The 16,546-nt window shown below is 40.2% G+C and overlaps 2 protein-coding genes across 4 annotated transcripts in view; both read right to left on the reverse strand.

Annotated features, from left to right (window-relative positions):
* The window catches only part of abca7 (ATP binding cassette subfamily A member 7), a 34,874-nt gene extending 25,877 nt beyond the window's left edge, over window positions 1–8,997 (reverse strand). For all 3 annotated transcript variants that reach the window (XM_087783460.1, XM_087783462.1, XM_087783459.1), the window contains exons 1-9: window positions 8,909–8,997; window positions 6,227–6,321; window positions 6,012–6,105; window positions 5,567–5,708; window positions 3,511–3,635; window positions 825–943; window positions 546–749; window positions 356–448; window positions 44–281 (exon numbers count right to left, since the gene is read on the reverse strand). In XM_087783460.1, the coding sequence (XP_087639586.1) occupies window positions 44–281; window positions 356–448; window positions 546–749; window positions 825–943; window positions 3,511–3,635; window positions 5,567–5,708; window positions 6,012–6,105; window positions 6,227–6,292 (1,081 nt within the window). In that variant the 5' untranslated portion in view covers window positions 6,293–6,321; window positions 8,909–8,997. The remainder of the gene's footprint in view (window positions 1–43; window positions 282–355; window positions 449–545; window positions 750–824; window positions 944–3,510; window positions 3,636–5,566; window positions 5,709–6,011; window positions 6,106–6,226; window positions 6,322–8,908) is intronic.
* A 460-nt stretch (window positions 8,998–9,457) lies between these two features.
* Window positions 9,458–16,374, reverse strand: LOC148085288 (amyloid-beta A4 precursor protein-binding family A member 3). Its single transcript, XM_087783463.1, has 11 exons — window positions 15,916–16,374; window positions 14,743–15,596; window positions 13,132–13,162; window positions 12,914–13,059; window positions 12,759–12,845; window positions 12,525–12,692; window positions 12,218–12,397; window positions 11,936–12,148; window positions 11,108–11,227; window positions 10,275–10,415; window positions 9,458–10,075 (listed from the first exon to the last, which is right to left on the reverse strand). The coding sequence occupies exons 2-11, from the start codon at window positions 15,580–15,582 to the stop codon at window positions 10,004–10,006; spliced, it is 1,998 nt and encodes a 665-aa protein (XP_087639589.1). The 5' UTR covers window positions 15,583–15,596; window positions 15,916–16,374; the 3' UTR covers window positions 9,458–10,003.
* Between the last annotated feature and the right edge of the window lie 172 nt (window positions 16,375–16,546).

A 16,546-nucleotide genomic window follows, 5' to 3' on the forward strand; every position in this document is an offset into this window, starting at 1 on the left:
TCACATTAGTTGCCCTTTAAATAAGGAGTTCATTAGGTCTTACTGGTGCTATTGTCTTGGTCCAGATCTATCTCCTCGGTGCCATTTCTCCCCAAGAAAGACTTGATGTCATTGAGCTCGTACCAGTTGAGGTACGGGATTTGCTCCCCATCGAAAGCCTTGTGGCCGCACATGATATTGGAAAATGCTTTAAAACGCTGCTTGGGGTTGATGGTGCCATTTGTGGGAGACAGAAGGCGGAGGGCGGCTCTCATCTCACTGAAGCTGGAGAACGACGACACCTGCGAAATAAAAAAAGAAAAGAAACATGACTCGTGAACGTGTGTATTATTGAATAAAGTAAAATCCCTCTTACATAATCCATGATGACGGCGATCTCCTGAAAGATGGTTCCAGCAGCCTGACTGATGGCCATGAAGTCACCGGCATTGGACAGAAGACGTTCCCTCTGTAAGAAGATCAGCTTTAGCCTTACAAATGAATAGATGATGATGATGCTGCTGATGCTGATGCTGATGCTGATGATGATGATGATGATCACTAACATTGAGGATCTTGCTCATGTCCAGTTGCGAGAAGAACAGACGCTCCATCTCCCTCAGGATGTCAGCAGGAAGGTCACAAAGCTGAGTCTGCAAAACGGTCAGTGCTTCTTCTCCTCCGTCCACCGTCAGGAACTGTCCCAGCATGCTCTTGTTGCACACCAGATCTTTCAGCTCCATTTGTGATCCTGCTGCTGCTGCAGCCACCTACAGATGAGAGCGTTTGAACCGTTTGAGAATCTGCAAGATTTCCCTGCTGTTTTTAAAAAGTCAGATATTCACCCGAAAATTGAGACGAGCCTTCAGCAGCTTCGTCACGGTCTCGGGAGAAAGGCTGGCGTTGTTGAGAAGGAAGGAGGAGAACCTCTCGCTGTTCCTCATGTAGTCTTCTACGGGAAGATCTGGTGACATGGTTGAATTGTATGAGCAAAGTTAAAAAACAAAAATATAAAGGTAAACTGAAACTTGAGTCCAAAAAGACAAAATAGAATGCAATTTCTACATGGGTACATTTTAACCCTTGTGTTATCTCAGGGTCAAAGTGACCCTTGTGTTGTCTCTGGGTCAAGGTAAACGACCTTCACCACTGCATATGTATTTATAGAAAACAGGGAGGTCGTTGACCCGGAGACAACACAAGGGATACCACAAACACATTTGCTTTCGAAAACAAATTCTTGCTTTTAGTAATTTTTTTTTCAGGTCATTTTAAGCCTTGTAAATATTTTAAGAAATGGATGTTCTTGGTATAAGTTTGGAGTTAAAAGGCTTTGATAATAACGAACAAATATAACAAGACACGACGAAGTAAAATTGACAGATAGAGAATAAAACACTCAAAACTGTTACATGTTACACAAAAGGAATCATTTTTCAATTTTCATCGAATTTCTCTTAACATGTAACTTAATTTCAGCAGCAATTTAATATTTTTCTCAATCCAATTATTGATTCAAAAGAATTGAGCAGAAGGAGGAAACGTATTGAACAAAAACATATTTTGCCAAAAACATTTATCCCTCGTGTTGACAGCCTTTCTGGCTCTCAGGAAATCATATGCAGTGGTGGAGGTCGTTCAGCTCGACCCAGAGACAAAACAGGCTTTGGCAAAATCACAAAAATGTGGACTGACAACAACTGAACTAACTTGTTTTTTAAGATACGTTTTCAAGAAGAAATATCTTGACATATGAGAGATAATTTCACCTTAAATAAGCAAAAGTAGAAATGGAAGCGATAAATGATTATGTTCCTCACAAGACATCAGTTGAGATAAAACAGTGGAAAATATCGATGGATTTCAAATGCAACCCGATCTGCCCAAAGCTAGCAGCAGCTACATTGTCAGCTCAGGTTTCACAAAAGTCAACTCTCCTCCCGTCCACTGACACTTAACACTACTAGACATCAGTGATGGACCGTGACAAGAAAAAAGGGAAAAAGTTTTTACAAGAAAGTATCTTCTCCAAACTTAAAAGTGTGAACAAGATGAACAGAAGTCAATATATATTGAATATATCATTGATTTCCTTCTTGGAAGGACGTAACCCTTGTGTTATCTCAGGGTCAAGTTGACCTGGAGGCCAGAAAACAAATGTGTTTGTGGTATCCCCTGTGTTGTTTCTGGGTCAAATGACCTCCCTGGCTGCCATACATACATATGCAGTGGTGGAGGTCATTCACAATAACTCAGAGACAACACAAGGGATACCACTCCTGTGTTTGTCTCGGTATCTTGACCTTTAAAGTATATCTTTTATTGAGTATTGTTTTGATTGTTTAAGCGCTTTGTGACCCTGGTCTGGAAAAGCGCTATACAAATACAAATGACTTACTTACAAACACATTTGCTATCCGACCATCACGTCACCTTAACCCAGAGATAACACAAAAGTGAAGGGAGTGGTTGAGGTACCAACATGCAAAGTAATCATGGAAATATGTGTAGGTTTGCATGTGATTTTCCTGCTTTAAAATGAAAAGTACCAGCTTGCTGATACTCTTGACTTGTCAAGTACCTATTTACAGGGTATTTCACCTATAAGTAACTATTCCTGTTAACATGAATCTTCAAAGGTCGACTTTTGTAACACATCTTCAATTGTATTCAGAATAATAGGGACTGATACAACATACTGTAGCGTTTCACTCTCCTAACTCTACTGTCCCTGCTCTTGTACTTTTATATGACAGTTCTCTCACTTTTGAAATCCTAAAAAATACTTCACTGGGTTGAGTTACATTCGTATCTACCACCAACAGTCCCACACAGAATGTACCCTAATGTGGACTCTATCTGTGATAGCTGCAAGCAACATCCTGCCACCCTTGGACACAAGTTTTGGTTCTGTCCAAATCTATCAAACTTCTGGACTCTTGTTTTTAAAAACACATCAAATTTAAAATGTTAATCCTGACCCTATGCTTGGTATATATTGGGGTCAACAATAGTCCACTATACAAGGTGTTTAATTCAGGATGTCGGCTTTTATTGATTCTTGCTCGAAGACTTATTTTACTGAACTGGAAAAACCCATGACCTCCCAATCATAAGCTCTGATTAAAAGATATTATAAAACATCTTGAATTAGAAAAACTCAGGTTTCTTCTAAGATGTTCCATCAAAATGTGGCTTTTGGACAATGCAGCAGCCAGACTGTGATTCTCCCATTCTGGTGTACCTACTCTGTAAAGTTGTATTATCTCTACAAGTACGAGGTTTTCCACATATTCCACTGTATTGATTTTTTAAAAATGTATTATTATTATGTTATTGTTATTATGTTATTACCATTTTTATTACCATTTTGTCTTTGTTTATTTGGTGAAAACAATGTATCGATTATTTTGAACTTTGTATTTGACGTGATACATCAATCGATAAATATATTGTTAAACAAAAAAACAGTCTCACACATGAAGGTGTCTTATTGCTACACAATCAGATGCAAAGAAGATTCATCCCTACTTGGCCATGTTTCAGGCTTGTCTCCGAGTCGCCGTATGCTGTCCGTCAGGTCCTTGAAGCCAGAAAAACTATGATTCCCACTGTAGGCCAGCACAGTCTCAGCGTCCACCAGCACACGAGAGAGTCTGCGACACGCAGGACGAAAGACTTGGAATCATCATTCTGAGAACCACTGCATGTTACTCCTAAATAAATGTACTAAACATAATTTTTATTATCATTAAGTTGACACGTAATACCCAAGATCAGCCAGGGAAGAGGAAGAAAACGTGTATTGCTGGTGAGGAATATCTATAAAGCAATGTGGGCAGAACTGCAAAATTCCATCATTTAAAAATCCAGAATCTTCCCAAAACCACACTTCCAAAAGCTGAGGATGTTTTATGCAAGTAAAGGTTATTTGTAAAGCGCCTTTCTAGACCAGGGTCAAAAAGGACTTTAACAATCAAAAACAATACACAGTTAAAATATATACTTTAAAAGGTAAAGACACATAAGACAAACACAGGTGTCCCAGAAAATCAGGGAAAAGCACAAATGAGAATGTCTTGTCTAGATTTGAAAGTAAGAACCAGAATTTTAAAGTTGATCCTGAAAGAAACTGGCAGCCAGTGAAGAGTTTTAAGGATCGGGGAAATGTGAGTTCTTCTACTGGAGCGAGTCAGAATTCTCGCTGCAGAGTTTTGTATCAACTATAGGCGAGACAAATCCTTCTTATTAAGACAACAAAATAAACTGTTACAATAGTCTAAACGAGAAGATGCAAACACATGGATTATAAGCTCCAGATTGTGTTGTGATTAAATAACATTTGAGGACGATTGACGTTTCAAACAGAAATAAACCTCTAAATACAGAACATATTTTGCCAATTCATGCCAGTCAAAATTCATTTTATGAAATCCTCCTTGAGAGTGAGATTCCGATAAGATTAAAGATCTAATCTTTGGACAATTTTTCTTGAATATGTTGTTTAGTGAGTCAATCTTTGAGTCAACATCTTGATCTGAGTCACATACTTAACTGATGACTCATGATAATGACTCAGCTTTTTTTTTTTACATGCCACAAGGTTTTACAGCTGAGGTTTTATCTGATGAAGATGAATCTTAGTTCAAGGAATTGACTCAGAGGACGTGCTTAAGAGCAGCTCAGTTGAAATTCAAGTGAAAACAGTCGCAAATTCTGTCACAATACTGTAACCAAAATGTTTTACTGTTTCTTGAAACCAAAAAAATTGACAAAATGATGCTACTGTTGAGGGGAAACATTTTCTTCTGACCATCACAAGCTGATTAAAAACATCACACTAGTAGTACAATTTCTCTGAAATTAGTGCTCAATTCCAGATTAGTCTTATATTATAAGAGTTCCATATATTCATTTTCTATCCGAGTATCATAGGACGAGAGGCAGGGATTGGATGGACAGGACGCCAAGGCACACAATGACCCACAACTATTCACACACACACTCATACCTACAGACAATCAACCTCTGTGGGTTTTTGGACTGTGGGAGGAAACCGGAGTTCCCGGAGTAAACCCACGTAATACAGGGAGAACATACAAACTCCACACAGAAAGATCACAAGTTGGCTCCCCCCAAACCTGGAAGCGAACCCCGGGCGAACGAGAGGTTACGAGAGTCCTTTATGACGTAATAATGGCTTCACTCCTCCTCCAGCCAGCTGTCATCACGCCCTGCTTTGTTTATACAACGAGTCCCTTGGAGTTGGAGACTCTCAGGATTAATGATGCGTGGTGATAAACCTTGATGTTTGACCAATCACAGTAGAGTGGGTGTGGTTATGGTAAACAAGATTTCATCTCCAGAAAGTGTTTTCAGTGGACGGGGCTTAAGATAATTTTCTAATGACAATATTTAAACAAAAAGAGAGTTTTGTACAAACAGACACTAATGATACAATAGAGTCCAACATCAATTTAAGACTCACTTAAATCTACACATTAGTTGAACTTCAAGGTCAAAGAATACTCAGAAAACAAACAACGGTGAACTCGAGCACGGACAACGATCGTTCGCTTCAACCTACGTGGAGTTGTCGAAGTTGCTCACTTGGCCCGGCGTCTCTCCAGGCGTGGGGCTGTGGAAGCAGGGATTGTTGATGTTGCAAACGATCCCCTGGACCCACGGCAGAGTGCCCGCGGAGGGCAAGGCTTTGTTGGGGAAGTGACCTGCAAAAACAATCATCAGTCTGTGAAAGCATCCAACCTCCCGAATCATGACCGCCAACTCAATTCTATCTCGACACCGAGGCGTGCGCTCACTAGTAAACACTCCTAGTGTTACGTCGTTGTGTGTACTCTCGGCTAAACGGGTCACGAGCAGGGCACGTTGAGAAGACAACGGTCTGCAGGCGTGTGTGAGGACAAGATTTTGATCTCAGAGAGTTAATCCTCTTTGGCTAATGGATGTCATTTGTCGTTCGTCCAGACCTGTTTTCACAGCGACAAGTCAGGCTGTGACACATCACTCACATTGGCTTTGTTTGTAAGGTCGGTGTGAGTGCCGAACGGAAATGAGGATGAGGAAGAGGAAGAGCGGCCAGAAGAGTTCGATGATCAGCTGTATCTGTGTGACGGAGACAATGGTGACAGTTTAACTACACACACGACAGAGACGTGGTATTAAAAATAACTTGTACTCTCGTGATATTTTAGGAAAAAAACAGCTGCACAATTTGACAGGTTACCTTGTTCCTCCTGCGGTACGTGATGTTCTTCCAGAGCACAAGAGAAAGCTGAGTGAAAACCCCCATCACTCTCCACTGCTACCTGACCATGGTGCCTACAATGGACAGGAACGTAGGTGAGGAAGACTCTTTTCAGCAGGACCCTGGAGTAGAACTTAGTGAGACAGTCTAACAACATGGTGGGTTTGAGGGGAACTCTTGACAACCCGCGTCCTGGAGTTTGTATGTTCTCCCCGAGCTTGTGTGGGTTCTCTTTGGACACAGTATAAAAACATAAGGAGGGTATTCAACTGTGATGCAGTGATACTTAGCTACAGTAGGCTCCGCCCCCTTGTGACTAGAAGAGTACATCAGTCCAAATATTAACTAGACACAGATGAAGACAGCATTCAGTAAGTTCAATAACAAATATATTAGATTTTATAATTAAATTACATGTAATATAGTAGTTTTTATTCATTTTTTATATGTCATTTTATATTTAATGTATCTTATTTTATTTTAATTGACTGTATTATTAGATTCATTGTTAAATTATTAGAGATTAGTAAGTCTTATGTTTTTTTTATTCCTATTATTTTATTATTTTAATTTGTAATGCCACCAAAAAAGACTAGTTTACAACCAAAGTAGGAAATACATGTTCTGTTCAGTGAAATAGAAAAGTATTAATAGGGGTAGAAATAACAATAATAATAATGTAAGATCATTATTAAAAAGAAATTGTGTATACAAACATTTACACATATTCTGTAATAAGGACCAGATAAGATTGAAATGAATCAATATTAACAACTACCTGCAATTAAATAGGAATTATAAAAATGCATCACATTTAGTTAACAACAACATTTTATTTTTGTATTCTTTGTATATATTAGACTGAAAGAAATACTAATTCACAGCAAGTTATCTTTTAAATAAATAAAAGCATTATTAATTGAATCCCCAAATATAGATGCGTGAACTGCATCGAGGGGGGATGAAAGAACCGCAGAAAGAGCCCCACATGCAGATCTAGTACATGTTTACATGACTGTATCCTTCGACTCACTACGCCAGCGTGTTTTCAAAGTGCTGAGGTTAATGGAGTAATTTATTCGTGTTTGAAATGTTGGTAAGAAGAGATTCAAATAATTCATCAATTACAATTTGCGGTAAAATGATCGATCAAAGCTGAGAGAGTTTGAATGTGTCTCTTGTGACCGAGACATTGGAGCTGCAGCCGTAAACAAGACCCAGCAAGAGGTTTTTAGACCAGACAGAGTACGGACGATCATTGGCTCATTGAGCTCCTTCATTTTTTCATGTATCACATATAGGGGTGTGTTTTGGCAAGAATCCGTCCACACGATACGTACCACGACATAGGATATATTACACTACTGTAGTAACAAGGATATATTCGTAGTATTGGCGAGTACTTGACTCTGGTGTTGCAGAATTTACAGACCACGTGACTCTTGACGAAGTCGTAACTGCTTTTGTTTGTTTTGAAAACTAAATTATGTCCAAAGATCAGCTTTAAAGTAAGTAAGTAATTTTTATTTATATAGCACTTTTCCAGACCAGGGTCACAAAGCGCTTAAACAATCAAAACAATATTCAATAAAGTATAAACTTTAAAGGTCAAGATAAAACTGATAATACAACAGGAGTTCCAGAAAATCAAGGAAAAGCCTGAACAAATAGAAACGTCTTAAGATGTTTCTTGAAGGAGTCAGTAGATCATCAAACACAGAGATTGTTCCAAAGCTTAGGAGCAACAGTCTGGAAGGATTTCTCTCCTCTGGTCCTGAACTGTGTTCAGGAACCATCAGTAGATTCTGATCCACAGACCTCAGAGCCCGAGCTGGGGTGTAAGGCTGGATCAGATCACTGATGGAAGGAGGAGCCTGACCATGAATAGATCTGAAAGCAAGAACCAGAATTTTAAAGTTGATCCTGAAAGTAACTGGAAGCCAGTGAAGAGTTTTAATTAGCTGCATCCTCTCGTCCTCAGTCACCTCCAGGATCTTGCAAAATTAAATCGTTTCTTTAGCTGCAGAGGACGTCATGATTGCTGCCATCTAGTGGCCGGAGATTTAATGGCAACACGAACATGAATAAACGCTGGTAATATTACGTATAACCATTACTAATATATTGAATATCTAAAATTTGAACTGTCCAATATAGATACAGTATCGTGAAGAGAAATACTGTGATGTATCGCCATATAGATATTTTCTGACACCGCTAATCACATATGAATTCATGTATTCATATCTAAGGAGACTTTTTAATCTTGTAATTACAGTTTAACATGTCTTAAAATATCAGGGAGACAAGAGAACTTTTCTCTTCAGGTCGTGTTCTGTGACCAGGATGATCTGTTTTGATCTGTCAATCCTCCTGATCCCAGCGGCTTACTGGAGTCCCGACTTACCTGTCTCCTGTCTCGGGAATATAAAGCCCAAATCAACCGGTTTCACGTAAATTAAAAGCCACATCCCAAAAACTGGATAAAAGTAGCGATTAAAAAATAAAAAATCCTACCGTCTTTAAAGTACCCGTGACGCTACTGAGCCCCCCTTCCGGTGGCTACTCGCTATGCTACACACAGACGATGCTAACAGGTCACCGGTTCGTTGACAAAAACATACAAAATGGAATTAAAGTTGACAGAAAATTAACATTTACCTTTGTTAAAAAGTTTTAGCAGGCGGTGACGCTTGTCATTTCCGCGGCGTTTGTAGCAGCAGAAGGACGGCTTCAAGCTTCCGCCCACAAACACTCGATATTAGCAGGTAGCGCTGCAGGGGCGGGATCCCCCTAAACGCCGAGGAACCTGATTGGCCGAGGTCAACGTGTTTGGGAAATACAGGCAGCTGATTGGTCCAAATTGGCAGGACGGCCGCATGCACGTTGAAAGTCGGTTCCATAACAGTGATGCGCTTGAATATTTGTATATATATATAAATAACAGTAAAAAAGAAACACATTTCTTCTTTTTAAATCAAACGAGCTAAATAATTTAAAGAAAGGAATGATCTGTTCAGATGGAATCGTTCATAAAATATATTTGAAGAAAACAAATCCGATTATTAAATGATATTAATTTTGTTTTTCTTATATTAAATACTTAAACTTTTCTTTAACCATATACATGTAGCAAAGTGGTTTTAAAAATGAACAAAATGCTACTTTTCTGACAATAAAAAGACAACACGCTTATTGAAATGTAAATTTATTCATAAACAATAAGTAAAAGCATCCATATATATATATATATCCATCTCAAGAGCCATTTTTTATTTGAAACGTCATTCACCACTGATGCAGTTTAAACTGAGCCCTGGACTAGAAGACACCTAACAACCAGCATATGTTTAAAATATAGAATTCTCCATATGAAATAAGGCAGTTTCTTTTTTTTTTTAATATGCAAAACTACTTCTTTTTTTTTAGAGAACTATAAAAATGTAAATACTGTATGAAAGGGTGAGTTTTGAAATAATCAGGTTGAAAATAGCATGAATGTGATGAGAGTGTTAAACCAAACTGACCCAGTTTTCAACGAGAGCTTCTCGAAACACAGCACGTGTTGTAGTAAAATATCTGTAAACGCATCGTAGCGATCCAGCCTGCTCTCTTTAATACGTAGAAAATTAAACAGCAGCCATTAATGTCGCTGTTTTATCGAAGGTTCAAGCATCTATCGAGCGAGTGTTGAACCCATTTGTGCGTTAATATTTGCATAATATACGTTTTTCAAGAGTTTTTTTTTTTTTTTTTTTAGAGGAACACTGGCTGCTCTTGCCCTGTGAGCAGTCGGTACGTTGAGGCAGGCATGGTCTTTAGGTGGATCTGCAAAAAAACATGGTTAGAAAATTAGAAATTAATTCAAACTGTATGGAAATATTAGGAATTATATGTCGTCACTGCCCAAATGTAACATGTTTAATTCTCATGCATTTTTCTTAATCTATAACATAAATATTTGGAGGTAACCCCGACTGCGCTGAAGTGATAAATTCAAGCATTCAACCGTCAACTTCTGTCTCACCTCGCCGATTGCGTTTGTTAGAATCTGGATGATCTTCTCATGTGGCGTGGCGACCACGCTCTGCCCGTTGATTTCGATGATGCGATGTCCGACTCTGATGCCGCCTCTTTCCGCGATCCCACCTCGCATCAGACTGCAGATCTGAACGGTCCACATAAAAAACATTGTTGGAGCAGAAAGAAGTTCTGTATATGGATAAAAACTTTAGCTGCATCTGAAGAATCTTAACAAATAAATTAGTTTAGGTTAGGTAGAACTTAATTGTTTTTTTTTCCAATTAGCCACAGCAAATACAGCAATTTTTCATAGAAAATAATCAAAAAATAAAATAAGAACAATTAATAATTAATTAGAATTAATAAATAACATTGCAAATAAAATCATCCATTTATACAGGCTTAATAATATATTTTTAACCTATATTTAAATGCAACCACTGCTGGGAAAAACTGATTATTAAGCAGGGGCCTCATGTACTGAGGGGTTTTACGCACAAAAAACTTGTTCAGCCACCTTTTACGTCAAAGTCCATATGTATCAATAATGAAAAGAGCGGTAAAAAGAACATAATTCCCGCACCGTCTGTAGGTGGCGTACGCCCGGATCAGCTGCTCAGATGCATGTCAGCCTCACTAGTCACGTTGAGATGTTCACATCAGAGTTATATTAACTATCAATAATACGTCTGGACATATTTAGTAGAAGATCTACGAACTTCTTAGTACACGAGGCTTCGGGTTATCTGTCTAATTAGTCTAAAAAGAAGCTATAAGACTGAATTCCAAATCCTTATTTCTAGTCCATTATAAAAACACGTTTTAATCTTTACTCACGATGCCGTCCTCCACGCTAAAGCCGAGCTGAAATTTAGGGTCCGGCCTCCTGATTATAGCCATGGTGACTGGTGGGCAATGCACGATGCTCATCTTCACATATTTTTGGCTTTTCAAATCCTTGGACACAAGGAGAAGAAGGTGGAACTCGTTAGAATTGTGGATGTAAACACATGCCACCTGAGCAGAAAGTAGAACACAGACAGATTAATTATTTGTAAACACAGGATTATTTAAACTAGTTAATCAAGTAGAGACAAACACTGAGGTAATGTAAACAAACAAGAACCGACACACCTAAACATCTTCAAATGTTTTGACTTACACCTAAAGAAGTCCATTATAGCAAAAATATGTAATATCAGATTAATGAAATCTGTTGATTGACAGAATCATTCATGACAGAATCATGACTTCTTTATATCAACAGTTTTCTCAAATAGAAGATGACTTGCTTATTAAGAACGCGAAAAAAAACAAGAAGTTTGAGGTTAAATAAACAAAGTTATATGACTAAACAATGCATCAAAGAAACACCGCCATCTAGTGGACAAACAATAACCCATCACTACAATTATCAGAATCAGAAACTTTCGTTGCAAACACAATATAGGAATGTCTTTTGTGGTGGAATTACAGAATAAAAAATCATCATGAAAAGGTTGATTTATATTATTTTATAGTTCCACTTTTTTAATGTCCTAATAGAGAGTTACTTTCTCTCAAGGAGCCAGGAGTCATTATTTAAAATGTGTCCCAGTAAAAGGTCAAACAACACAAACGGATATTTATAATTATTATAAGATGTACATAATTCTCGCTGCTCACCCTTATGATGTTCTGGCAGGTGGTGATGGGCAGACCCACCATACTGGTCCCATTGACGGACATGATTCGATCTCCTATGCTGAGTTCTCCGCAGCGCTCCGCCGGGCCCCCGTGAAGGAGGTTCGCCACGACCACGGTGGGCAAGATGGAGCCCCAGCCGGACTCCACGATAGCCAGACCCAGGATCTCGCCGGCTGCCTTGGTGACGACCACCTGAGAGAGAGAGAGAGACGACGGTTCGGTTGGCTGATCTCAAGTCGCTTTGCGGCTTCACGCCCTTACGTCTCTGATGTTCTGAGAGTCGGAGAAGTGGGCCAGGTCTCCGTTGTAGAGCTCCTGACTCTCCAGGTAGTCGCTGTACTCGCCGGGCCTCAGATCGCTGGCCTTGATCCCGTTCACCTGCAGGAACTGCTGGTAGGCCACACCGAACGCCTGCCCGATGGCTTGAGCAATGGTCTGAGCCTGGACAGAAGAAGAGAGGGGAGCGAGTGCTCGGTGAAAAGAGGGTGGTAAATCCAGACCTCCACTTCCTCCCACCAGTCTCCTTCAGTTTCTGTGAATAAAAAACTCTGTCCACAGCTTCACTCACGTCTTCCGAGGAGAAGACGTGGCAGATCATGAGGCATTTCTTCGGAGCTCCGGAGGCAGACGAGCTTCCATCCTGGCCTTTCCTCTTCCGGCGAGCCATCAGGACCACGATGTGGCCGATGTCGGCGATGTAGGAGATCATCTGCAGAGCGTGGTCCATCATGGCCTCCTGAGGGGGACACGGAGCATGAGGAGGGTGGAGTCTTTATGGAGGCGAAGATCATCACGGTCTCACCTGAGTGTCGGCCGACAGAACTTTAATCCTCTGAGTGGAGATGAACAGGTCCACTTCTGTCATGGGCTGAGATTCTCCCTCCGGAGCCTGAAATCAAACCTCAAACTTCAGTCCTTCGTTCAACAAAAACGCTGACGTGGATTTTTTTCCCCCACCTTGATGCGGTCGACAGCTTCCTGCGCCTGAGTCATCCTCGCGTTGGTCGACGGGTTCTTGTCGGACTTGATCTGAGTGGAGCCCAGATACTTGGCTCCGAACACGACTCCGTCCAGCAGGTCTTCGGGGTCACACGGACCAGGCACTGACAAGCAAGACAAAAAAACATGTTTATAAATGTTGTTGGTTCAAAACAGAGTCTCTCATTTGGACTCACCATCTTTGTACGAAGGCTGATCATCAGGGCTCTGCGGGACGGAAAATAAAGAAGTTGTTAGCACTGGATGAAACATTCTGACACAAGTGCTTCCCTAACTTCTTATTATTAATAATTATACTTATAGAGACCTGATGTTCTTAGATAACGAAAAAAAAAGTTTTTTAAAAGAGCAGTCAAATCACAATAAAATACATTTAGAAAAACAAAGATTTAATCAGAAAAAAAGGAAATATATCAGAATATAATAGCAAAACAAATGTTTAATAAATGTTTCATACCTTCATATTTGATCAAATAAAATGTTGCTGAAAGTGCTTTACAGTTTACAAAATGATGAATTAAAGTTGTATTATTATTATCATTGTCCTGGTAATATACAATACAACTTTAATTCATCATTTTGTAAAAAAGCATAATGGTCAAAACATCAGGGACAAAGAAAACCAGGGAGAGAATTAGCATTCAAAGATGCATGTAAAATGAAACGCATTAAAATAATGATTATATTATTCTGAAAAACATATAGACAAGGATGCAAAGAATTGAGAGGAAACTAATAGAGAAAAGAAAAATGATAAAAGATGATGTGTTATGTAATATGAATTTAAAAAGTTTCACAAATATGGTATAGAAAAATAAATGGAAATTTAAAAATGGACTGTATGAAAAGGAACTTTCCGTAAAAAGAATGAAATAAATTAACACTAGATTAATGTTATATAGAGCTATATTTGCATCATTAATTGTTTTAAAAAAAAGTTGAATATTTAGAAAATATAAGGACATTGTATATTACAAAAGATTGAGGTAAGGAAACAAACAGGAAAGAAAAAATATCAAATACGTCGATAAACAGTTATTATTTATATTATTATAACGGCTGTAATCACGCCCCGCTTTGTTTATACAATGAGTCCCTTGGAGGTGGAGATTCAAGGATTGATGATGCGACTTTTAAAGAATTTATGTTGCTTTTATAGTCTTATCACAATAAACATTGTAGTCATGCTTGTTGCGGCTCACAATGAGATGGAAGGAATGTGCCCAGTTTGAGTTTCGTTTTTGAGAAATGACAGTTTGTGCATTAAGATACAGTGACCTCGCCAAGATAAGCGAGTTGTTCTGCCTGTGCAAGCTGTTGTGCCGCGCTCTCTGACTCGTACAGAAAACTTTTCTTGGCTGGCTGCGTCCAGCAACAAATGAACAAACTGTTAGTGTTCAAGTGTGTCATCCTCTGAGCTTTGGAATAAAAAGCCAGCAAGGAGAGAGGAACATTATTGGTTAGGGACGAGCCTCCACTCCTTGCTTGTGGTAAAACCTGGATTCTGACTCCGTTTGTTATTGTAACACTTGTTCTCTGTTCTCATTCCGATTGTCCGGGAGAAAAATCCCTGACAGTGGCAAACCTCAGTGTTTGACCAATCACAGCAGAGTGGGTGTGGTCATGATAAACAAGATTTCATCCCTAGGAAAACAAAGTGTTTTCAGTGGGCGGGGCTTAAGATCATTTTCTAATGTCAATATTTCAATGAAAAGAGAGTTTGGTACAAACAGACACTGATGATACAATAGAGTCACACATCTATTTAAATCAAATTTAACGTGTACCTGCTCGCCCTCATGTGCCGACTCTTCAGCAGGAGGCTCCTCACCCAGCTTCATCCACACCGGCTCTGGATATTCGTCGTCGGGCTGCGAGGTCACGGAGTCCTCCCTCTGCCTCGGCCTCTGCCGTCTGTCGTAGTGATCCCAGAACCTCTGGACGTCCTCCTGTCTGTAGGACACGGACACCACAGCGTCCACCTCCCCTCGGTGGGGCAGGCAGGCAGCTGGTGGTGGTGGCGGAGAGCTGATGTCGGTGCACTCCAGGAGCCCCAGCAGCTCGCTCTGGTGGCTCTCGGAGAAGAGCAGCCCGGTGGTCTCGCCGCTACCGTCAGTGTAGGAGGAGGAAGCCTCCAGCTCTGGCTGAGCAGAAGACCTGTGGTGGGGGTGAGGCTCTTCTGCCATCAGCTGGAGTTGACTGAGAAGAGTCTGAATGTGGCTGTGATCTTCATCGCCTCCTTCCGTGAACTCCTCACTTTTAATAGGATCAACTGCAGGACTCTCTCGCCGTTGATGCTCAAAATTCCTGCTTTCTTCCTCATCGAGCTCCTCGTCTTCATGCAGTGGTCCAGTTTCCCCTTCCTCAAGCTCCAAATCCACAAGATTTCCATCGACGCTCCCAGCGACCTCCGCCGATCCCACTGCGTCGTCGCCTGAAGGAGGGAGACCGGACTCGGGGGCATCTTCTTCCGAACACCCGTCACCGGAGGAGTCGGACCTCCAGTCTAAAGGAGGAGGCTCGATGGGGTTGTAGGAGTCCAGATCCGACCGGCCTGAACCGTTGAGCTCGCTCGCTCCTACAGCAGAAGCTTGGACGTCTGCAGGAGAAGAGGCCGACGGGTCCATCTCGGAAAGACAGCCTGAGGAAGAAAGAAAGAAGGAACATCTCTGGTGACTGTCTGGGTCAACTTATCAGGAGATTGTGAAAGAACTTAACAGTCAAAGTCCAGCAAACACACAACACACTTCAAATAAACCTTCTATTAAGACTTATTTAAAGGTTTGATGAAACTATTTTACATAAAAACATGGATCAACACTTAAAAAACGAATTGTGTTATTGTGGATTTAAATTTAGTTGCAGTAATAACCAAAAGCTAACTAGCCTTCGTAGGATCGCATCTTCTAACCTAAAAGCTGATGTTTCGCTCAGAAATAGAACCAAGAACCTCGTCCCACCTGGAGTTCTGGATGATCTGAGCTTCCTTTGTGGTGGAACCAGGACCGTTGTTGGTGCCACGACATAGAACTTGACGTGTTTGGCTTTTCGATTCCTTCCCGGGAGCTTGTCCTCGCTACAGTCATAATCCCGAGCGACGGACAGTTTTCAATATCAGTCCGTCATATTTGTATAAAGCAACGACGACAACATGATCGTCCCAAACATTTTTGTTTTCTCCTCCTGACACTTTATTTAGTCGCCTTCTGTGGTGAGGCTGCGTTCAAGTACTTCCGTAACTCTGTGCCAACGACCAATCGTTTTCCTGTTCTTACGTAAGAGGAACTATTACGAAAGTATATTTAATGACGTAAAAATAACGCTTGTTTTTATAGTTATGCAATTATATTTATTATATGGCATTTAAAGTTAATTAATAAAGTTCTATCGCATTTTAAAGCGACGTTTTCCCAGCTGCAGTGAACGCAACGGCAGGCCAGGAAGGAACGTCATATTCTCCCAGGCTCACGTAATCGAACCCAGATAAAAGATGCTACGATTGACAAAGATGCCACTTTCTTAATATAAAAAAATGATTGTGTATGTAAAAAAAAGTGCTCTCCAGTCGTTCGGTCCAAGTTGTGTTTACTC

The sequence above is a fragment of the Callionymus lyra genome, chromosome 2 (assembly GCF_982586985.1).
Source record: "Callionymus lyra chromosome 2, fCalLyr1.hap1.1, whole genome shotgun sequence".
In the NCBI taxonomy this organism is placed as follows: Eukaryota; Metazoa; Chordata; class Actinopteri; order Syngnathiformes; family Callionymidae; genus Callionymus; species Callionymus lyra.

Coding starts and splice junctions, on each gene's coding strand:
- LOC148085288 (XM_087783463.1), bottom strand. CDS start 15,582: ATGGACCCGTCGGCCTCTTCTCCTGCAGACGTCCAAGCTTCTGCTGTA. Junction 13,060..13,131: donor TCAGCCTTCGTACAAAGATG/GTGAGTCCAAAT, acceptor CTTGCTTGTCAG/TGCCTGGTCCGTGTGACCCC. Junction 12,693..12,758: donor TTCTGTCGGCCGACACTCAG/GTGAGACCGTGA, acceptor TGTCCCCCTCAG/GAGGCCATGATGGACCACGC.